Source organism: Phyllobates terribilis, unplaced genomic scaffold (genome assembly GCF_046119375.1).
Source record: "Phyllobates terribilis strain yellow unplaced genomic scaffold, ASM4611937v1 Scaffold_167__1_contigs__length_4167997, whole genome shotgun sequence".
NCBI lineage: Eukaryota > Metazoa > Chordata > Amphibia > Anura > Dendrobatidae > Phyllobates > Phyllobates terribilis.
In genome coordinates, this window is record NW_027362927.1 from 2,710,837 (window position 1) to 2,731,541 (window position 20,705).

The window sequence follows — 20,705 nt, forward strand, 5'->3', positions numbered from 1 at the left end:
CCATACCGGAACTGCTGTGGAACAACTGGTCCCAGGAGTCCTGGCTGAGGAACCATTGCTACCAATGCAGCAGACATGGCAGGTGAGTGGAATGAATGGGAAGAATTGTAAAACAAAAGCCAACGATCCAATGGACCGGCCGTCTACACTACTGCAATAGACACAGATGGAAATATATACAATTGCAAAGAACACAGATAGAAATATATAACGCTTTCATAAGGGCGTTTTATCATCTCTTACTAAACGCATTGCCAGATAATTATTAGGAGAAAAAACAAGTGTGAATGGTGAATCAGATAGTGATTCACAGGAAGCAGATGCATCATTTACAAAAGAAAACTGAACGTGTGCACAGGGTGCGACTGGGAGATACAGTTATATGAAAAAGTTTGGGGACCCCTATTAATCTTAAGCTTAATGTTTTATAAAAATTGGTGTTTTTGCAACAGCTATTTCAGTTTGATATATGTAATAACTGTGGGACACAGTAATGTTTCTGCCTTGAAATGAGGTTTATTGTACTAACAGAAAATGTGCAATCTGCATTCAAACAAAATTTGACAGGTGCATAAGTATGGGCACCTCACCAGAAAAGTGACATTAATATTTAGTAGATTCTCCTTTTGCAAAAATAACAGCCTCTAGTCGCTTCCTGTAGCTTTTAATGATTTCCTGGATCCTGGATGAAGGTATTTTTGACCATTCCTCTTTACAAAACAATTCCAGTTCAGTTAAGTTTGATGGTCGCCGAGCATGGACAGCCCTCTTCAAATGATCCCACAGATGTTCAATGATATTCAGGTCTGGGGACTGGGATGGCCATTCCAGAACATTGTAATTGTTCCTCTGCATGAATGCCTGAGTAGATTTGCAGCGATGTTTTCGATCATTGTCTTGCTGAAAGATCCATTCCTTGCGTAACTTTGTCACTGATTCTTGAACATTATTGTTAAGAATCTGCTGATACTTAGTGGAATCCATGCATCCCTCAACTTAAACAAGATTCCCGATGCCGGCATTGGCCACACAGCCCCAAAGCATGATGGAACCTCCACCAAATTTTACTGTGGGTAGCAACTGTTTTTCTTGGAATGCTGTGTTTTTTTTTCTGCCATGCATAACGCCTTTTTGTATGACCAAACAACTCAATCTTGGTTTCATCAGTCCACAGGACCTTCTTCCAAAAAGAAATTGGCTTCTCCAAATGTGCTTTTGCATACCGACTCTGTTTGTGGCGTGCTTGCAGAAACGGCTTCTTTCACATCACTCTCCCATACAGCTTCTCCTTGTGCAAAGTGCATTGTATAGTTGACCGATGCACAGCGACACCATCTGCAGCAAGTTGATGCTGCAGCTCTCTGGAGGTGGTCTGAGGATTGTCCTTGACGGATCTCACCATTCTTCTCTGCCTTTCTGATGTTTTTCTTGTTCTGCCACTTCTGGCCTTAACAAGAACTGTCCCTGTGTTCTTCCATTTCCTTACTATGTTCCTCACAGTGGAAACTGACAGGTTAAATCTCTGAGACAGCTTTTTGTATCCTTCCCCTGAACAACTATGTTGAATAATCTTTGTTTTCAGATCATTTGACAGTTGTTTTGAGGAGCCCATGATGCCACTCTTCAGAGGAGATTCAAACAGGAGAACAACTTGCAAGTGGCCACTTTAAGTAGCTTTTCTCATGATTGCATACACCTGGCTATGAAGTTCAAAGCTCAATGAGGTTACAAAACCAAAAAAAGTGCTTTAGTAAGTCAGTAAAAAGTAGGTAGGAGTATTTAAAACAAGAAAATGATAAGGGTGCCCATACTTATTCACCTGTCAAATTTTGTTTGAATGAAGATTGAACCTTTTCTGTTAGTACAATAAACCTCATTTCAAGGCAGAAACATTACTGTGTCCAACAGTTATTACATATATCAAACTGAAATAGCTGTTGCAAAAACACCAATTTTTATAAAACATTAAGCTTAAGATTAATAGGGGTGCCCAAACTTTTTCATATGACTGTACATATAGTGAATCACAACTGATCATTAGACATTATATAGATTAAATGTCCACATTCCTGAATAAGGAAACACATTGTTTTGATGTAAAATTGAAGTTAACCATGCATCGCCAAGCCGAAAAACAAGGAAATATTAGTAGATGAAAAACAAATCATTTTTGAAGTTCACGCCATGGGGGGACTCGGTGTTTAGAGTCAGGATCCAATACGCTTCCCTCAGGGCCGGCTGCTTTTGCCAGCTGTCACCACGGGCCACAAGATTGATCTTTTCGAGTTTGAAAAATGATTAACATGAAGTATCCTGTTTATGTATTATGGTAACATGTTTGGCCGCACCAGAATACCCGGAGTTGTTGATGATATTGTTGATGTGTTCGGCGATCCTCTTCTTCAGATTACGTGTGGTATAGCCAATATACTGAAAATGACAGCTACTGCAGAATATACCGTATACCACGTGACTGGTCTCACAATTTATGTCCCCCCCGCAAGATTTTGACCTTTTTCAAACAATAAGAGATGTAAATCGCTGTATTCGATTATTAACAGTTACAAAACATTTCTTCAATGAGTCCGAAGAGTCTTCCACTCCTAATAACATGACGGCAGAGATTATGGAGCATAATGATGCTACATTTAGGCTAAGTGCCCACGATGCAGAAATGCTGCAGATTTTTTCTGCATCTCCCTGGCAGGAAAAACGCATGCGGATTTTACATACGTTTTTCCTGCCAGGTAGAAGCGTTTGTCAAGCGTTTTTGCATGCGATTTTAGCATCACTTGGAAAAGTGCTTGACAACTTGTTCACACTATATAAATCCATGCAACCGGCATGGATTTATAAAGTGTGACCAAGTTAATAGTTAAAAAAAGAATAAAAATGGTAAAAAAACCCCAAAACATTATACTTACCTTCTGATGGCCCGCGGTCTTCTCTCTGGTGCGTCCGGTCTCTTGTACAGCTCGCGGTGGTGTAAAAGGACCTTCCATTGCGTTATTTAGTCATGTGACAGGTCACGCGACCGCCGACGTCAGCGGTCGCGTGAATTGTCACATGACTAAATGACGTCATGGAAGGTCCTTTAACACCACCGTGAGACGCTGGGGAGCCAGGACGCAACGTACAGGAGACCGGCGGCCATCAGAAGGTGAGTATAATGTATATTTTTTATTTTAAATTCTTTTTTTTTAACAGGTACTATTGTACCCGGGTCTGGATGAGAGTCTCCTCTTCTCCAGACCCGGGTACCATCCACACACTGAATCACTTAACATCCTCGTGTGCACATGTAGTCATGCGGATATTAAGCGATTCAATGCAAGTCAATGGCGGCAATTACGCTGCGTGTCCGCAAAATTAATGGACATGCTGCAGATTTTTCCGCAATGATAATCCGCAGCGGAAATTTCCGCAGCATGTGCACAGCACATGCGGATTATCACTGGGGACCATGGGGCACGTATTACCAAGCATTTTTCAAGAGTTTGTATTGTAACATGGCTCTTTCCATCCTCAGCGACACAAACACCTACACCAGCTTAAGGTCTGATCCTACTAATGCATTTAAATCTGAGTTACCCGAATGTCTGTGTCAAGGATTCCACACGATCCCGTTTACTCTTAGAGACCACCCACTGTGATCTCTGGAGTGAACAGTTCACTGCTGCCCCCTATTGTCCGGACAATTGCACGATTGGCCGACAATCAATATAGGCGGCTGCAGGCTGTTCTCACTATATAGGTATCGGCAAGCTAGCAGTGAGCGTACGGCGTACACACCACCTTCCAACGCATGGAATATAAGTATGCACCCTTGTACGATCACTGTCACTTCACAATAACCCAAGAAAGATTATTCTTTGCCACCACCAATCTGTTTTTCCGGCCGATTGGACGCCTTATAGGTAGCGTGTGGCTTTGGAGGAGGAACGAGTACAGAGCAAAAGAAACAGAACTATTAAATTTTATATTTAAAGAAGTTTTCCACTACTTTCACATTCATGCCCTATCCATGATGCCCTGCACCCAGCACCCCTGCCGATCAGCTGTTATCGGTGACGGCGGCTGTAAGTGCTTGGTGCTTGCCTGCGGTGCTTGGCCGTGCATCTGTAGTGGCCACCACGTGGTACTGCAGATCCACCTCCCATTGAATTGAATAGGAGGCAGATGTGCAGTAACAAGCGCCGGCCACTACAGCTTGACGGCCAAGCACCGCAGGTAAGCACTTCCTGCCGTCGGCCGCCGGCACCGATCACAGCTGATTGGCAGGGGTGACGGGTGCGGGACCCCGGCTGATCATACATTGATGCCTTATTCTAAGGATAGGGCATCAATGTGAAAGTAGTGGACAACCCCTTTAATCCAAAAGGAAACAATGTTTATGAAAAAAAACTACAAAAGATTTTACAAAGGGGGACAAAACCATACAGCATATACAGTTACACAAAATAAAAGGGATTAATAGAAGAACTTATTATACCAATCACAGAGACGATTCAGTTTAGCCGAAGGAGAGCACTTCAATTGATTTGGCCGTTTCAGTGAATGTGACCCCTGCTTGCATGAAAATATGTATCTCCCAGCATGAGCATAGATCAATATTTGGCTTGATCTTTTATGCCGAAGTGGACCCTGCCCACACACTCCCCTGTGATAACTTCACGTGGGCTGGTCGCCGCCCTTCATGGTTTTATTAAATCTCTAATTTTTGTGATATCTCCTCGCTCGATGATCGCAGAAGTTAGCAAATGATGCCATATTTTTTATTGCGATTTTACCTTTCCTTAGAGATCAAACATGATGCTGTCGGTTATCTCTGCACTGCTGCATTACAGCTCACCGGCAGGGCTCATAGATATGGAAAAATATGCATACTGTTCCTTATTTAGCCCCGCCACTAAAAAAATATATGTCCTATCACAATTGGAAATATAGAAATGCCGCTATTCCATATTTCATTTGGGTGCCTCAGAGTCTGGAGATCGAACTTGTGCAGCTGGGACTGTCCCGGCTATTGTAAGGAGTATGATAGATTCCCTTTGAAGCCTTAACAAGATGTTTACTATCTCTTTCAGGTGTCATACTTGTTATTTCTGATCAAGTGCACAACTCATTCATGTCTCCTTTACCAGGAGCTCCATTTCGTGTGGTAATTAGCCTGGATAATTAAGTTTGTCACTTATTTTGTACACTACTATTTTGCATAGAAGCAGCTTTTTAGATCGCTAGCTCTTCTTACTCCAAATGGGATAGGGGAGGGGGGACGGCTGATGAGTTTGGAGGGAGAGATTTGAGAGATTTTTAATATTTCCTGACAGTCTGGATATAGCAGACTTGGTATTTTGAACCCTAAATTATGAAAATGGTTGATTCCTGAATACCCCATTATTCCTATTTTCCACGGGCTCCCTAAGGTTTACAAAGGGGTTTTCCTCCCTTCGCTCAGCCCAATAATTTCTGGTATTGGATCCCTGAACGTGAACCTTGGTGAGTGGGTGGATGGTCATCTCCAACTACTCATTATTAGAACTCCAGTTTTTTTGAAGGACACTTCTACTATCCTTAAGGTTTTTGATCATTTCAAATGCCATCCTAACTATTCTTTTGCTACATGTGATATGGTCAACTGATACTCATCCATACCTCACAATACAGCTATGGTGGCTGTTGCATACCATTTGGAGTAGTATAGTGCCTATTCGCCAGCCCTCAAACATTTTATTTTATTATCATTGGATTATCTGTTAAAACATAATTTTTTCATGTTTGATACTAAATTTTATCTACAGACATTGGGGGCACCGATGGGTCCCAAGTTCTCCCCATCTTTAGCAATACTTTTTATGGCCTGGTGGGAAGAAATTTACATTTTTTTTCTATTAATAATACATTCTCTACTCATTTGGTTTGGTTTTCCAGATATGTGGATGATGTACTCCTTGCCTGGTAGGGAGACACATCCACATATTCTGAGTTTGTTTCTTACATCAATTCAAACAATTGTAACATCCGTTTTCCTTCTAGCCAGCTGTCCATCCATGTCTCATTTTTGGATATTGAATTACATGGTAACACAGTCACCGGTAGGGTTGATACTTCTTTACACCGTAAAGACACTGCCGGTAACACCATTCTGTTGGCATCCAGTTCTCAACCCAGGTACACGACCAATGCAATCCCCAGAGGAGAATATACCAGGGCCAGGAGAATCTGCTCCAATGATGACACTTTTACCAATGAAGGAAAAATCCTAACTGACAGGTTATTAGATAGAGGCGATGATAAATCTAACATCCGTCATACAGGTGAGGAACACTCCACGCAGGGATTTATTGTACGGCACCAATAATAATTTGAAACTGTCCTCTCCTCAGAATATTGTATTTTCCACTCCGAACAGTAGACAGTTTAACACTATAAAGAATATTATTCTGAAATACTTGCAAATGTATGTAACCAGGGCAAATGTCTCAGTACTATTTTGGAAGGGGGGTGTCAGGTAGTTGATAAGAGAGGACAAACACTTGGGAATATGTTGTCCCCCAGTATGCTGCGTAATACCAGAACACCTTCTACATGGCTCTCGGCTTCCGGTTGTGCATTAAATCGATGCAGCGTATGTGGCTTTACTGACAATAGAGAACAGGAATTCCCCTCTATGTGCATTTCATCTCATTTATCCTATCCAATCAAATCCTTTATAAATTGTGAGTCCAGCCACGTGGTATACGGTATATTCTGCAGTAGCCGTCAGCTTCAGTATATTGGCTATACCACACGCAAACTGAAGAAGAGGATCGCCGAACACATCAACAATATCACCAACAACGACTCGGGGTATTCTGGTGTGGCCAAACATTTTACCTTAATACATAAAGGGGTCTCCTCGTGTTCATCATTTTTCGGACTCGAAAAGGTCAATCTTGTGGCCTGTGGTGGCAGCTGGAAAAAGCAGCCGGCCCTGAGGGAAGCGTATTGGATCTTGACTTTAAACACAATGTACCACCATGGCGTGAACTTCAAAAATGATTGGTTTTTCATCTATGAACATTCTCCCCGTTTTTCGGCTTGGCGATGTATATTTAACTTCAATTTTACATCAAAATATTGTGTTTACTTATTGAGGAATGTGGACATTTAATCTATATAATGTCTAATGATCAGCTGTGATTCACTATATGTATCTCCCAGTCGCACCCTGTGCACACGTTCAGTTTTCTTCTGTAAATGGTGTATCTGCTTCCTGTGAATCACTATCTGATACACCATTCACACTTGTATTTTCTCCTAATAATTATCTGGCAATGCGTTTAGTAAGAGACGATAAAACTCCCTTATGGACTTTGTATATATTTCCATCTGTGTCTATCGCAGTAGTGTAGACGGCCGGTCCATTGGATCGTTGGCTTTTGTTGTTTTACAATTGTTCATATTCATTCCACTCACCCGCGGCCAGGTTGCAGCATTCAGTTGCATTGTCAGCCATGTCTGCTGCATTGGTAGCAATGGTTCGTCAGTCAGGACTCCTGGGACCAGTTGTTCCTCAGAGGTTCCAGTATGGTGCCGGCAGATCCGTTCATCCAGGCCGCCCGTATATATTGCTATAATCATTTTACTTACTGGTGGTGACGTTGTGGCATCTGAGTTGCATCGCTGGCCATGCTCGCCGTGTCCGCATTGGTGGACGTTTTGCTGGGACATGTTGTCCTTTAGTGTTTCTTTAGCAGAGTCGGTGTATTTGGATGTAGTATCATGCGCCCCTATAAACCGCACTTTATTCCTCGTTGGCTTCCAGTTAGTTACCTGATCTATACCGCTGATGTCAATACAATGCAGTCTTTTCTTCTAAGATTGCTGGTTCTTCTAGTTCATTCTTGGAGTGTAACATGGTGTTTGGCACTTGTGTTGCAGTGTTGGCCGTGTCTGGTGTATTTGTATTTCTAGACGGCTTTCCGGGATTGCTGGGACATGTTGGTCCTTGGTGTCTCCGGCGGGATATTGGTGGTTTCGTGTGTGGCTCTATGTGCCTCTTTGAGCCGCACTGCTTCTCTTGGTAGTTGTGAGTTAGTCAGCTAGGATCCATACTCCTGATGTTCATACAATCTACCCTTTTTCTTTCCTAAGATCGCTGGTTTCTTTAGTCCATTTTTGAGTGTGGCAGGGTGTTTGCTTTTCTTTGGTATCCAGTTGTGTGGTTTTTGGGCTGGTGTTAGATGGTGCTGTGTTTCCCTGCGGTAGTCTTTTTGTTTTTATTTAATATATCTATGTCATTCATGTCAGCTTATAACGCCATGTACTCACATTATGTGTATGCGAACACCTGATGCCTCATTATCGATTAATTAATTCATTATTCAGTCAATGGACATTGCTCTTTAAGATATATAGCAGCATTTATGTCTTACCTCTGACATCCTATGACTAAGGGTGCGTTCTGCACCTGAAACGCATCAGGATTTCCTGAGGTTTCTGAATTTATTTCCATGATTTAACTTTTTTCTTCAAATCATTTTTTTCACTTTTATAAGTCCTGGTTGGATGTGCCGGTTCTACTTTTTTTTTCTCCATTCATGGTCTGTAATCACCGATGGGTGCGGCGCCCTCAGGATTTCTCCAGCTGAAGTCATTCCTTCTCTCAACATGGTAAGCCTCCACCTTCCCTCCTTCCCTATCCATTGTCTTTTCTCTCAGTCTATCATGCCGAGTCTAATGGTCAAACGGAATGAACCAGGAAATAGAGCAGTATTAGGGATGTTTTGTCTCCTCTAATCAGGAAGACCGGGTGGAATTTTTGCCCCTTACCGAGCGTGCTCTAAATAAACATTCCTCTAAGTTTATCGGGACTTTGCCTTTTTTTTTTTTAGCTGCGGTAGTTTTCATCCAGTGTTTGGGAATTTTTCAGGATTACAGTCCTCTATGCCAGAATAGGACAGATTTTGTTCCCAATTAATTAAAAAGGTTGTCCACTACTATTAACATTGCCCCTATGGATTTATATAGTGGCAACAAGCCTTTTTGTAAATACATTGCTTGCTCTTTATTGCCTGTAGGCGGCGCTATCACCAGGCATCACGTAACCCCAGCTGCAGCCGGCTCCGCTGATGTCACGTCAAGTTCCGGCTGCAGTCGGGCGTGAGCAAGTGACGCACTCCCCCTTGATTGATGAGCTGTGGACAGGATTTCACCGCACGTCACAGCCCAGAATCCACTGCGTGCTTTACCAACGAAAGCAGAGAGGGAAAATCCGCGACACCAGAACCACCACACCTATGAGGGGCAATTATTCTGCATGGAGGACTTTGTGAGGCCCATTATACTGTATGGAAAGCTATGTGGGGCCTATTATACTGTATGGGGGACTATGTGGGGCCTATTATTCTGTATGGAGGACTATGTAGGGCCCATTATCCTGTAAACTGGTTGTCCGACGACTTTGTCCACGTTTTTCATTTTGGCCCTCTGCATGTTTTGAGTTTTATATCCCTGATGTAGAGAGTCAGTCTGGGTAATGTACATGGAAATGGCAATAATGGAAAGCTGCTAATTGGAGTTTGCCACAAGCCTCCTAATATAGCTGAACATGAAGAGGATGATATGCTGCAACAAATTAAAAAGGCAACAAAAACAAGTCATGGTCAAAAGTGTTGGATCCCTTGAAATTGTTCCAGAAATGAAGTAATTCTCCCAGAAAATTATTGCAATTACACATTTTGTTATACTTGTTTATTTCCTTTGTGTGTATTGGAACAACACAAGAAAATAGAGAAAAAAGGCAAATTGAACATAATTTCACACAAAACCACATAAAATAGGCCGGACACAATTGTTGGCACCTTGCCAAACTTGTGGGTAAATAACTTAGTTTCAAGCATGTGAAGCTTCTTCAAATGCAATTGTGGCAAGTAACAGGTGTGGGCAATATGAAGATGACACCTAAAACCAGATAAAAAAGGGAGAAGTTGATTCAATCTTTGCATTGTGTGCATATGTGTGCCACACTAAGCATGGAGAAAACAGAAAAAGAAGAAGAGAACTGTCTGAGCAGTTAAGAACCAAAATTGTTGAAAAATATCAACAATTTCAAGGTCCATCTTCAGAGATCCAGATGTTCCTTTGTCCATGGTGCGCAACATAATTAATACATTTACAACCTATACAGTCAAATATGGTGGAGGTTCAAAGATGTTTAGGAATTGGTTTGCTGCCTCTGGCACTAGGTGCCTTGACTATGTGCAGGGCATCATGAAATCTGAAGATTAGCAAAGGATTTTGGGTCACAATGTAGTGCCTAGTGTCAGAAAGCAGTGTTTGTGTGCTAGGTCATCAGTCTTACAGCATGACAATGACCCCAAACATACTTCAAGAAGCACCCAGAAATGGATGGAAACAAAGTGCTGGAGAGTTCTGACCCTCAATGAGCCAGGATCTAAATCCCATTGAACACCTGTGGAGAGATCTTAAAATTGCTGTTTGGAGAAAAATATTACAATTTGAGAGTCATCAGTGGTTGATACCATCTTTTCAGTTAGCCATTAAAAGGTAAGAAATTTCAAGCTTTCGAGACTACTCAAGTCGGTTCATCAGTCATAGTATAACACAAAATCTGAAGAGTCACATATTTATACACAAGTGGGCACAGGAATAATGCAATAGATGAGACAAGTGACATGAAGCAGAACTATCAGTATGGGAAACGGAGAAGCAGTTGTGGCCGTAAATATTGGAAAAATTCAAATATCAGGAGTATGAAAGTTTTATTGTCCTGTGATTGAGGTCGGGCCCATGATTGTGATGCCCTCAAACGGTCTGAGGAGCACATTCCTTAGTTGATGTAAAGACATAAATCCATGAGACACATTCATTCCTGCTCTGAGTGTGTCAAAGGTTGTCATAACTTTGTCTCTCTGAGATTTGAAGTTACCTTTTAATACAAGTAATTTCATGTCCATGAATGTTTGGCCACAAGTAGATCTATTCTTTTTTCTTTTATTGTGTGGCGATGAGAATTCATCCTTGTTCTAAGTTTTTGCCCTGTCTCCCCTACATACAGACCCCCAGTTGGACATTTGGTACATATAATTAAGTACACTACATTAGATTTGATGTAGCTGAAAGTACCTGGGATCTTGTGGTCCTGATGTGAGTTGGGAATCTTTATCTTGTCCATGGTCATTATAAATGGACAGGTTTTACAGTTACAGTTGGTGAGGATGAATGCTGTAAGTTTCACCACAAAGGTGAAACTATCCTCCCAGTCAGTTTGCTTTCCCTCCCAGTATCTTTTCATTCTAACAATGTTAGGTTTCTGGGAGATTATACTTGTTCCTTTTATTTTTGGTTCTCCTTAGCTTGCCTTCTTTGCCCTATATGAATGTGTTTTTGTTTCTCATTCAGGGTTTTCATATTTTACTTCATACTTTCCTTTCCCCTTGGTGACAGTGTGTTGCGGCCTCCCCTCTGGTTCCTCAGGAGGTACGAGAAACTCAACGGCCTATTAGGGAGTTAGGTCCGTGGTGGCATTTTTAGTTGTACAGCTAGTGCCTTTTAAGTCGGTACATAGACTAGTTGGGTGTAGTTGTGGCACTCTCCCCTATGTGGGTTCTCCAGTGGCTATCAAGATACGCTTTCTGGTTAAAACATTTCCCACATTTTGAACATGAAAAAGGCTTCTCCCCTGTGTGAGCTCTCTGATGTTTGATAAGAGTTGATTTCGCTGTAAAACATTTCCCACATTCTGAACATGAAAAAGGCTTCTCTCCTGTGTGAGTTCTCTGATGTGTGATAAGAGTTGATTTCTCTGTAAAACATTTCCCACATTCTGAACATGAAAAAGGCTTCTCGCCTGTGTGAGTCCTCTGATGTGCGATAAGAGCTGATTTGTTTGTAAAAGATTTCCTACATTCTGAACAGGAAAATGGCTTCTCCCCTGTGTGAGTTCTCTGATGTATATTAAGTTGTGATTTCTGAACAAAACATTTCCCACAATCTGAACATGAAAATGGCTTCTCCCCTGTGTGAGTTCTCTGGTGCCTAACAAGATCTGATTTCTGATTAAAACATCTCCCACACTTGGAACAAGAAAATCTATTCTCTGCTGTGTGAATTTTTTGATGTTTAAGAAAAGACTTTTTGAGGGGAAAACTATTTGTATATTCTGGATGTGAAAATGGCTTCTTTGCTTTAGGAGCAATTTGTTTTTTAATGCTTATTTTGTGACTTTGATTTTCCTTAGTAGTCGGTAATGAATCAGAAGACAGGATCTGTTTCAAATGATCAGATGACAGATCTTTGCTGTGAAGGAATGATGGTTTATCTGGAGTAATGGCATTCAGTTCAATTGTATCCTGTGAGATCTCAAAATCATCTGATTTGAAAATTGAAGGTGTCAGCTGTCCCTCTGATCTCCTGGTACAGTCATCTGCCAAGAAGAAAACCAATTATTATTTTTTAAGAAAAAATCCTTGAATTTTATATTTTTGAACATTTGTACTTATACTGTCTGTAAAAAAGGCAAGTTATATAAAAAAAAATTGAATTATTCACCAGGACAATAACAGTTCACAGTCTAATAGAAAACCTCATAGGATGAACCAGTGGATCGTAGTGTTCAACTGTTTGTTCATTCTGTCTCCAAAATATGGAATAAAAAGCCGCCAATGTTATGTAGGTGAAAATAATACCAATAAAAACTTCTAATCATCTACAAAAAACAAGTCCCCACTCAGGTCCATCATCTGTCAATGGAAAACCAGAGGTTTCCACATTATTAGTGGCTCAAAGGCTCTTGAAAAGCAACATGGCTTCCATAAACCAATCCAGCAATATCCGCTCCCCCAAAGTCAGATCTCCCCCTCGCTTATGAGCTTTGCAGTAGTTTATGTGCCTAAATCACATATAGCCTCCATGTATTTGGCATTACTATAATGAGAAGAACCCACTTAATTTATGGTGTGTGTCTCCTGGAGCACAATCTGGGTACTATGTGTTCGATAATAAAATGGCATATTAGCAATTTTCACTCTCCAACATCCACTGCGTGCTAATTTCTGGAAAGAGCCTGTGGAGTCAAAATAGTCACTACTCCTATAGATTAATTCACCGAGTTTTATAATTTCCAAAATGGAGTCACTTTATGGGGATTTCTACTGCTCTGGTTTTCTGACATTTTGTCATATTAGGGCTTCTGCAAAAGGTCTATACCATCTCGTCTGGGACGTCTACTTCTCCTCCTGCTTCGACTTGTGTGACGTCTGCTTTTGTCACCAGGCGCCGCCTTATTCATTCTGCAGGCGGCGCTGGTGATGGAGGAGACGTCAGAACCAAAAGCTCTGGGCGGTGCAGGCTCTGTCCAGCCACTAAGATTAGAATTGCTGGGACCAGTAGTACCATCCAGTCTGGCAGTATGGGTGTGTGTGCTGTCCAGCTGGAGTAATCTGCTCCCTGCTTCAGCCATTTGGAAAGCACCACACCCTACTAAAGCTGGAAGCATATTGCTGGAAGCTGCCAGTTACAGCCTTGTCCTCCTCTGGTTCAGTCCTCTGTGCTCAGCTCCCGGCTTGTGTATTTGTTTCCTGCTGTGACCCCGGCCCGTTTACTGACTACTCGTGTCTTCTAATTTTGGATTTTCTCTATCTTCTTGGTTCTGACCCGGCTACCTGACTATTCTTCTTCCCATCTCACTCCACAGAACAGCAGGTAACACCATGGCCCAAGCCTAGGGGTCTCTGTGTAAGTCCAGATCCATGTAGAGGGGTTAAACAAGTGTTTCCCAAACCCCATCCTCACGGCCCCCCACAGGTCATGTTTTCAGGATCTCCATAGTATTGCACAGGTGAGAGAAATCCTGATGCCTTGATGATACTTCAATCACCTGTGTAATACTAAGGAGATCCTGAAAACATGACCTGTGGGGGGCCGTGAGGATGAGGTTTGGGAAACAGTGGGTTAAACGGTGATGAGCAAAGTAATTTGTGAAATCTGTAAACAGGGTAGATAGTGCCAAGCCTATTCTTGGTGGCCATTTTTTGATCTTCCAGGTGACCATGAACAGTGCCCCCAATACATTGTGTCTGCGAACTATCCCAGCAAAATCTGCATTCAAATAGCTAAATGTCGCTCCTCCCCTTCTTAACCTGCCATGTGCCCAGACAGTAGTGCACAACCGTATATAGGGGATTGTCAGATTCAAAAGAAGTTGGAAAATAATTTGTAAGGTCCATTTGTTTCCTATTATCCTTTGTGAAGAATTCCAAAGTTATCACCAGATAAAGTGACACACGTCAGATTTGAAAAATGGCCCTGATTAGGAACAGAAAACTGGCTGCGGGAAGGGGTTAAATCAGAGAATTACTGAAGTCAAAAACTGTGACTATAGACAATAACACATCTACTGAAATGATCAAACTCAACAGTCTTCATCAGAGAAAAATGGGTAACTAGTGGTGAAACCTCTCTGGGGTAATTAGAGTATGGAGCTCGGTGGCTCTTGGCAATCTAAACCAGGGCTGGAGCCAACACATCTCCTGCAGGCGTGAATAAATGTATATTACAGCCATCAGCCACGCACAGCTTAGAGATATATCATGGCACAGGTGTAATGTTTTTTGTATAGTTTATCACAATCCTGTTTGAAGTTAGTTGGTTTTAAAAGAAATTGAAAAGTCAGAATAAAGGGAAACTCTGTTGTTATTGTACAGAAATTCACACTTGGCCCTCACTGCACATTTAATGTTGTCGATCATAAAAGTGAAGTTTGGCCAGAAAGACTGGACCTGGTCTTGTAGGAACCATATGAGCACATTCAGCAGCACAGAAGGGAGAGAAGGTAGATTCATCCAATAATATATCAGGGTTCTGGGAAGCCAACAGCATCATTACCCTCCACTTTCTCTTACAGGTCCATCATAGTATTTTTCTTCAAGTGATTTTCTCACTTGTCAGCACATTCTACGTACGCTGTCATTTGGCTTTGTAGTTTACAGATCTGGGCAGGTAACGGTCAGCGTCTTCTAATCCCAGGGGGCAGGTGGATCCTCCAGGTTGTAAGTTGTATAAAAAAAAAAGGGCTTTTCACAATTTCTCAAAGTAAATTGAACATTTTCGGATGGAGGAGAATGTTATGCTCCAGCGGCAAAATGGTGATCACACGATTGTCATATGGCCGGACTACACCACCGATAAAGCAGCCACAGCCGGTGTCTGAGGAGAATCTGTGACTTGTCTGCATTTAGTGGTCACTACTCACCTGGGTAGTCATATGTAGGAATCTCCTCTTTACACCGCTCATCACCCCTCACATATATCTCTGTAGTATTAATATGGGTCAGATCTTCACCCTTGAACAAATATTGTAAAAGTCACAGACAGATGGAGAAGTCCCATCTATGATCAGCTCTAATCCTGCCATCTCCACCGTTCTCACTACACAAGTATAAAACACATAATACTGGTGGATAAAACAAGACTGAGCACAAGACCTTCACAAACGTCTACACATCATAGGGGAGATCTCATGACACCTTCTCTCCATCTACCTGATGATCCTGAGGAACATTGGGGTCTTCTTGTTTACAGTCCTGTGGAAGAGGACGGGGACATCTCTCTGGTGTTGTCCTCTTACTGGATAGATCTGGAGGAAACACATACAGGGACTGAATTCATTCTTTACATACAGATAATTATAGGTCGTGTGTATTTAGTCCTGTCTATTACCTGGTGATGTGAGGGGCTGGGGAACCTCCATCATGACGTCCTTGTACAGATCTTTGTGTCCTTCTAAATACTCCCACTCCTCCATGGAGAAATAGACAGCGACATCCTGACATCTTATAGGAACCTGACACATACAATGATACCGTCATCCCTCGATCCCGTCATAGCGTTACTGTATAATGTCCCAGCATTCCCAGCAGTGTCACCTCTCCAGTCAGCAGCTCAATCATCTTGTAGCTGAGTTCTAGGATCTTCTGGTCATTGATGTTCTCGTGTATCAGGGGGTGAGGTGGAGGCCCTGTGATTGGGCTCAGGGGTCTTCCCCATCCCTCAGACAAAGGGTCCTGACAGCGCTCACTAGAGGTCTTCTTCACTACTGTGTAATCCTGGTTATGGAGAGACACATTAATGAATCTCACTACAGACATTTCCAGAGTCCTCACCTCTCCAGTTCTGTCCATCTGTTATTCCCATAGATAAGAATGATGTAATGTGACGTCATCAGAATCTCTCACCTCTCCAGTAAGCCGGAAGAGGATCTCTAGGGTGAGGTGTAATATCCTCTCCGCCATCGTGTCTGTGTCCATAACTATCTTTGATGGGTAAATCAGGAAAATTCTCTTATATAGATCTTCACTGAGAGGATCCGATATTTTAGGGACCTGAATGAGAAGAAGATGAGCCGATGTAGCATCATAAAAGTCCTGTGTAATAATACAATTACTGGAGATAATAAGGGGAAACATATGAGGAGATTTATTATTTTACAGTATTTAGTTTTTGTCTTTACATCTACTAATAAAACCTATATCTTAGGCCATAGATAACAAGCAATTTCTTACTCGGAGTCAGCAGCTGAATAAGTTTCTCATAGACTCACTGTCAGGGAAATATTGAGAAAATATTAACAATTTCTCCCAAACCCCTCTTCCCTCTCACCCCTCCCTTATCCACCATTTGGACCAATTGTTTCCATGCAATTTAACACACACACAGCAGAAGTCACTTGTAGACAAATGAAGCACAAAAGGTGCTACTGACCCACTTAACATACGAATGCATCTCCTCTTAGCACAGACCTGGGATAGATTGACACTTTCCAGCAGGGGCAGAGATTGAAGGAAAACTCATTTAGGCTTAAAAGGGGTTTAACACAAACTCCAGGATATCCGGAGCTGATACGAAATAAGAAATATTGGAAGTTCCATAACTCCGCTAATAATGGGACACATATTTTTAGTGGCAGGGTCAGCCAAGGAACAATAGGCTAATTTTTTCGTAGTTGTGAGCCCCTCCGGGGTGCAAAAGTAACAAAATAACAGACTGCAACTATGTCATATGTGGTCTCTAAAGGAAGGTAAATTCATAACTGAAAAAATGGTATTACTTCCGGGCTTCTGCGATCAACCAACAATAAGTTATCGCAAAAGCCAGATATCCTAATAAAAATATGGAGGCTGGAGACCAGCCCATGTAATGTCATCCTAGGATCTGTGTGGGCATGTCTCCCCTTAGGCATAAAAGAATCCACGGAGGATGGAGGAGTATTCATTGCCAGGGGGGTATGGAGACTATAATAAACAGATCTTGTTCGATAACAGTCAAATCAATAAGTGGGGCGTCCCCCTCCAGTTAAACGGAATTGTCTCTGCAATATGTTTATTAAGCAAGTCTTCTTTAATCCTGTTTATATTGTGTACCTGTATATTCAGTACTGTATTGTCTCCTTTGTAAAATCCTCAATATTTTTCATAACACTGCCTTCATTTTGGATTAAATATAAAATGTAATAGTCCTGTTTCTCTTGCTCTGTAATCGTTCCCTCCCCCGAAGCCATAAACGCTACCAGAGTGCAGGTGTCAAACCAGGCCTGTATTATATTTCAAATCTGGACGGTGGTGGCAGCGAATAATAATAATTGGGTTATCGTGAAGCTGACAGTGACTGTACGGGGGCGTATATACATATCCCGACAGAGTGACGGCAATGGTGAGAGATTGTGTGATCTTCCCGGTGTCGTCTCTTTGCGAGTTCCTGACACTCACCTTCCATAACGCTAATTCTCGTCTCATTTTCCGACACTGGAATTGGCATTCGCAATACTGCAGGAGATATTCATTACAAGTGACATGAGAAATAACTACTTCATGATGATGCAACATCTTCTACTACGGCTCTAAAACCATATTTGGCCAGAGTCCGTCACTGACTACTGCACCACTGGCCGTCTATACGAATGTTTCCCGTCTTCCTCAGACTGTAATCTTTTAGCAAGTCAGATCTCATGTCTAATTCACACACAGAAGTTTGAGGCTTTTAAAAAAGCTGTTTTGCTTGCACAAACACCGCAGACAGAAATGATTTGATACTAAAGTCTCCATGTACAGTGTATTATGGGGTTTACTTCTGGCCTTAGGCTTTCCTATATTACAAGAAAAAACCCAGAAAAAAAGCAGAAATTAAAATGATTCAAAAGAAAATTGGCACCAACAATTCTTGTAAAAAAAAAAAAAAAAAAAAAAAAAACATGCAAAAAGCAGAAGACACATTGCCACTTTTAAACATTCGTTTTTGTTCTCATACAAATTCTTTTGGGCACCAGAACATAGATGTACACCGCAGGGATGGCACAGCTGCAGCTGCAATAAAATCCCTGGCAGTTTAACCACTTGCTCCTGCAAAAAGCAAACATGGCATCTAAGAAGGTTTGACAGAGTTCGACTGATTGCCCCTCCTCCCCCAAGTGCTCAATAGTATGGGGCTGCCTAGTTCCTACAATACTAATGTCTAATAATGGTGTTTGGGCCTGCAATGTACGAATGTCTATTAGGCTGGGCCAAAGGAAGCATTCCATAAGTTACTTTTTAACGCCCCCAGACACATTAGACTAAAGCTGCATGATAGCACTGATTTCGAGGGGTTTGGTAAACTATACAATGTATTTGGAGGCCTCCCGACTAGAGATGAGCGTTGTTCTACTCGAACTGTTCGCCAATCTCAAATTCGAGCTGTTTTGGGCGGTGTTCGAGCCGGTCGGCGAACACGAACAATTTGAGAAAAATTCGGCTGTTCGAGGTTATGTTCGATAACTGTTCGTGCACCAAAATCATAACTGGATTTTTTCTCAGTAATGATGAAAATTAATGTTAATACGCAGTTTGAGTGTACAGTGGGGCGGGGGGAGGGGCAGGGGATGGATCTCTGCAGGAACAATGAAGATCTCCATTTTTTTTTCTCTTTCCCGCATTTGCAGTGGGGAGGTGCAATCTGTCAGCCTATCAGCAGCGCACACACGGAGCGAAGTGCTTTTTTTCACACAAGCAAGGGCATGTGTGATTGGCAGTGTATGTCACATGTCCTTGCCCTATAAGACCAAGCCATTTTCCCCGTCGCCACCATTTTCTCACTGCTGCAGCTGCGTGTTAGACAGCACCGCTGTTGCTGTGTGCGCTATACCTTGTTAATTTCAAGCCAATTTTCGCACAAATATACAGATAGCTTGGTAGTAGGGAATAGTTGTGATTGCAGTCCTTTTAAGGACTAGGTTACAGCATTTCCTACGACTTTTATCAGGGAGGTCTGTGCTCTTAAATAGATAGATTGTGGGAGTAAAGACTAATTGTAATTGGAGTCCTTTTCAGGACTAGGTTACATGAGTTCCTATCAGTTTTTGCCAGGCAGGTCTGTGCCAGTGCTGTGCAAGTTTTTTTCACAGCATTTGGCTGAATCTAGCAAAGCTAATCCTTTTTGGCCTATTGCAGAGTGTGTTAGTCAGTGGAGTAGCCTATCTGTGTTGCAAGATATAACACCTGTGTATAGAATACCAATTTTTTTACTGCACCTAGTGAAGTAAAATCTTTTGGGCATAGCATCATTCTATTAGTCCATCTATACTGACCTCCATCAGGTTGCAAACTGAATATAATTTTTTTCTGCATCTAGCTCTGAAAAAATATTTGGGCTTCTAGCGGTGTGTGGGACTTGGTCTATTAGTCCATCTATACTGACCTCCATCAGGTTGCAAATTAAAAATAATTTTTTTCTGCATCTAGCTCTGAAAAAATATTTGGGCTTCTAGCGGTGTGTGGGACTTGGTCTATTAGTCCATCTATACTGACCTCCATCAGGTTGCAAATTAAAAATAATTTTTTTCTGCATCTAGCTCTGAAAAAATATTTGGGCTTCTAGCAGTGTGTGGGACTTGGTCTATTAGTCCATCTATACTGACCTACATCAGGTTGCAAATTAAAAATAATTTTTTCTGCATCTAGCTCTGAAAAAATATTTGGGCTTCTAGCGGTGTGTGGGACTTGGTCTATTAGTCCATCTATACTGACCTCCATCAGGTTGCAAATTAAAAATAATTTTTTTCTGCATCTAGCTCTGAAAAAATATTTGGGCTTCTAGCAGTGTGTGGGACTTGGTCTATTAGTCCATCTATACTGACCTCCATCAGGTTGCAAATTAAAAATAATTTTTTTCTGCATCTAGCTCTGAAAAAATATTTGGGCTTCTAGCAGTGTGTGGGACTTGGTCTATTAGTCCATCTATACTGACCTCCATCAGGTTGCAAATTAAAAATAATTTTTTTCTGCATCTAGCTCTGAAAAAATATTTGGGCTTCTAGCGGTGTGTGGGACTTGGTCTATTAGTCCATCTATACTGACCTCCATCAGGTTGCAAATTAAAAATAATTTTTTTCTGCATCTAGCTCTGAAAAAATAGTTGGGCTTCTAGCGGTGTGTGGGACTTGGTCTATTAGTCCATCTATACTGACCTCCATCAGGTTGCAAATTAAAAATAATTTTTTTCTGCATCTAGCTCTGAAAAAATATTTGGGCTTCTAGCAGTGTGTGGGACTTGGTCTATTAGTCCATCTATACTGACCTCCATCAGGTTGCAAATTAAAAATAATTTTTTTCTTCATTTATCTCTGAAAAAATATTTGGGCTTCTAGCAGCGTGTGGGACTTGTTCTATTAG

The 20,705-nt window shown here is 41.6% G+C and overlaps 3 protein-coding genes across 3 annotated transcripts in view; 1 reads left to right on the forward strand and 2 right to left on the reverse strand.

Moving 5' to 3' along the window:
• LOC141207902 (uncharacterized) overlaps positions 1 to 20,705 on the reverse strand; it is a 999,716-nt gene that overhangs the window by 445,242 nt on the left and 533,769 nt on the right. The window lies entirely within an intron of this gene.
• LOC141207932 (uncharacterized) overlaps positions 1 to 20,705 on the forward strand; it is a 258,486-nt gene that overhangs the window by 101,116 nt on the left and 136,665 nt on the right. The window lies entirely within an intron of this gene.
• On the reverse strand, positions 11,005 to 16,382 carry LOC141207926 (uncharacterized). The gene is made up of 6 exons (XM_073664495.1): positions 16,239 to 16,382; positions 15,930 to 16,109; positions 15,724 to 15,847; positions 15,546 to 15,640; positions 15,257 to 15,347; positions 11,005 to 12,430 (listed from the first exon to the last, which is right to left on the reverse strand). The coding sequence occupies exons 1-6, from the start codon at positions 16,308 to 16,310 to the stop codon at positions 11,574 to 11,576; spliced, it is 1,419 nt and encodes a 472-aa protein (XP_073520596.1). The 5' UTR covers positions 16,311 to 16,382; the 3' UTR covers positions 11,005 to 11,573.

What these genes read in the sequence shown, in the direction of transcription:
- LOC141207926 (XM_073664495.1), bottom strand. Translation starts at nt 16,310, where the DNA reads ATGGACACAGACACGATGGCGGAGAGGATATTACACCTCACCCTAGAG. An exon ending in CCAGCCCCTCACATCACCAG is followed by an intron (nt 15,641 to 15,723) that starts GTAATAGACAGG and finishes TGTTTCCTCCAG; the next exon opens with ATCTATCCAGTAAGAGGACA. An exon ending in ATGTTCCTCAGGATCATCAG is followed by an intron (nt 15,348 to 15,545) that starts GTAGATGGAGAG and finishes TATTTGTTCAAG; the next exon opens with GGTGAAGATCTGACCCATAT.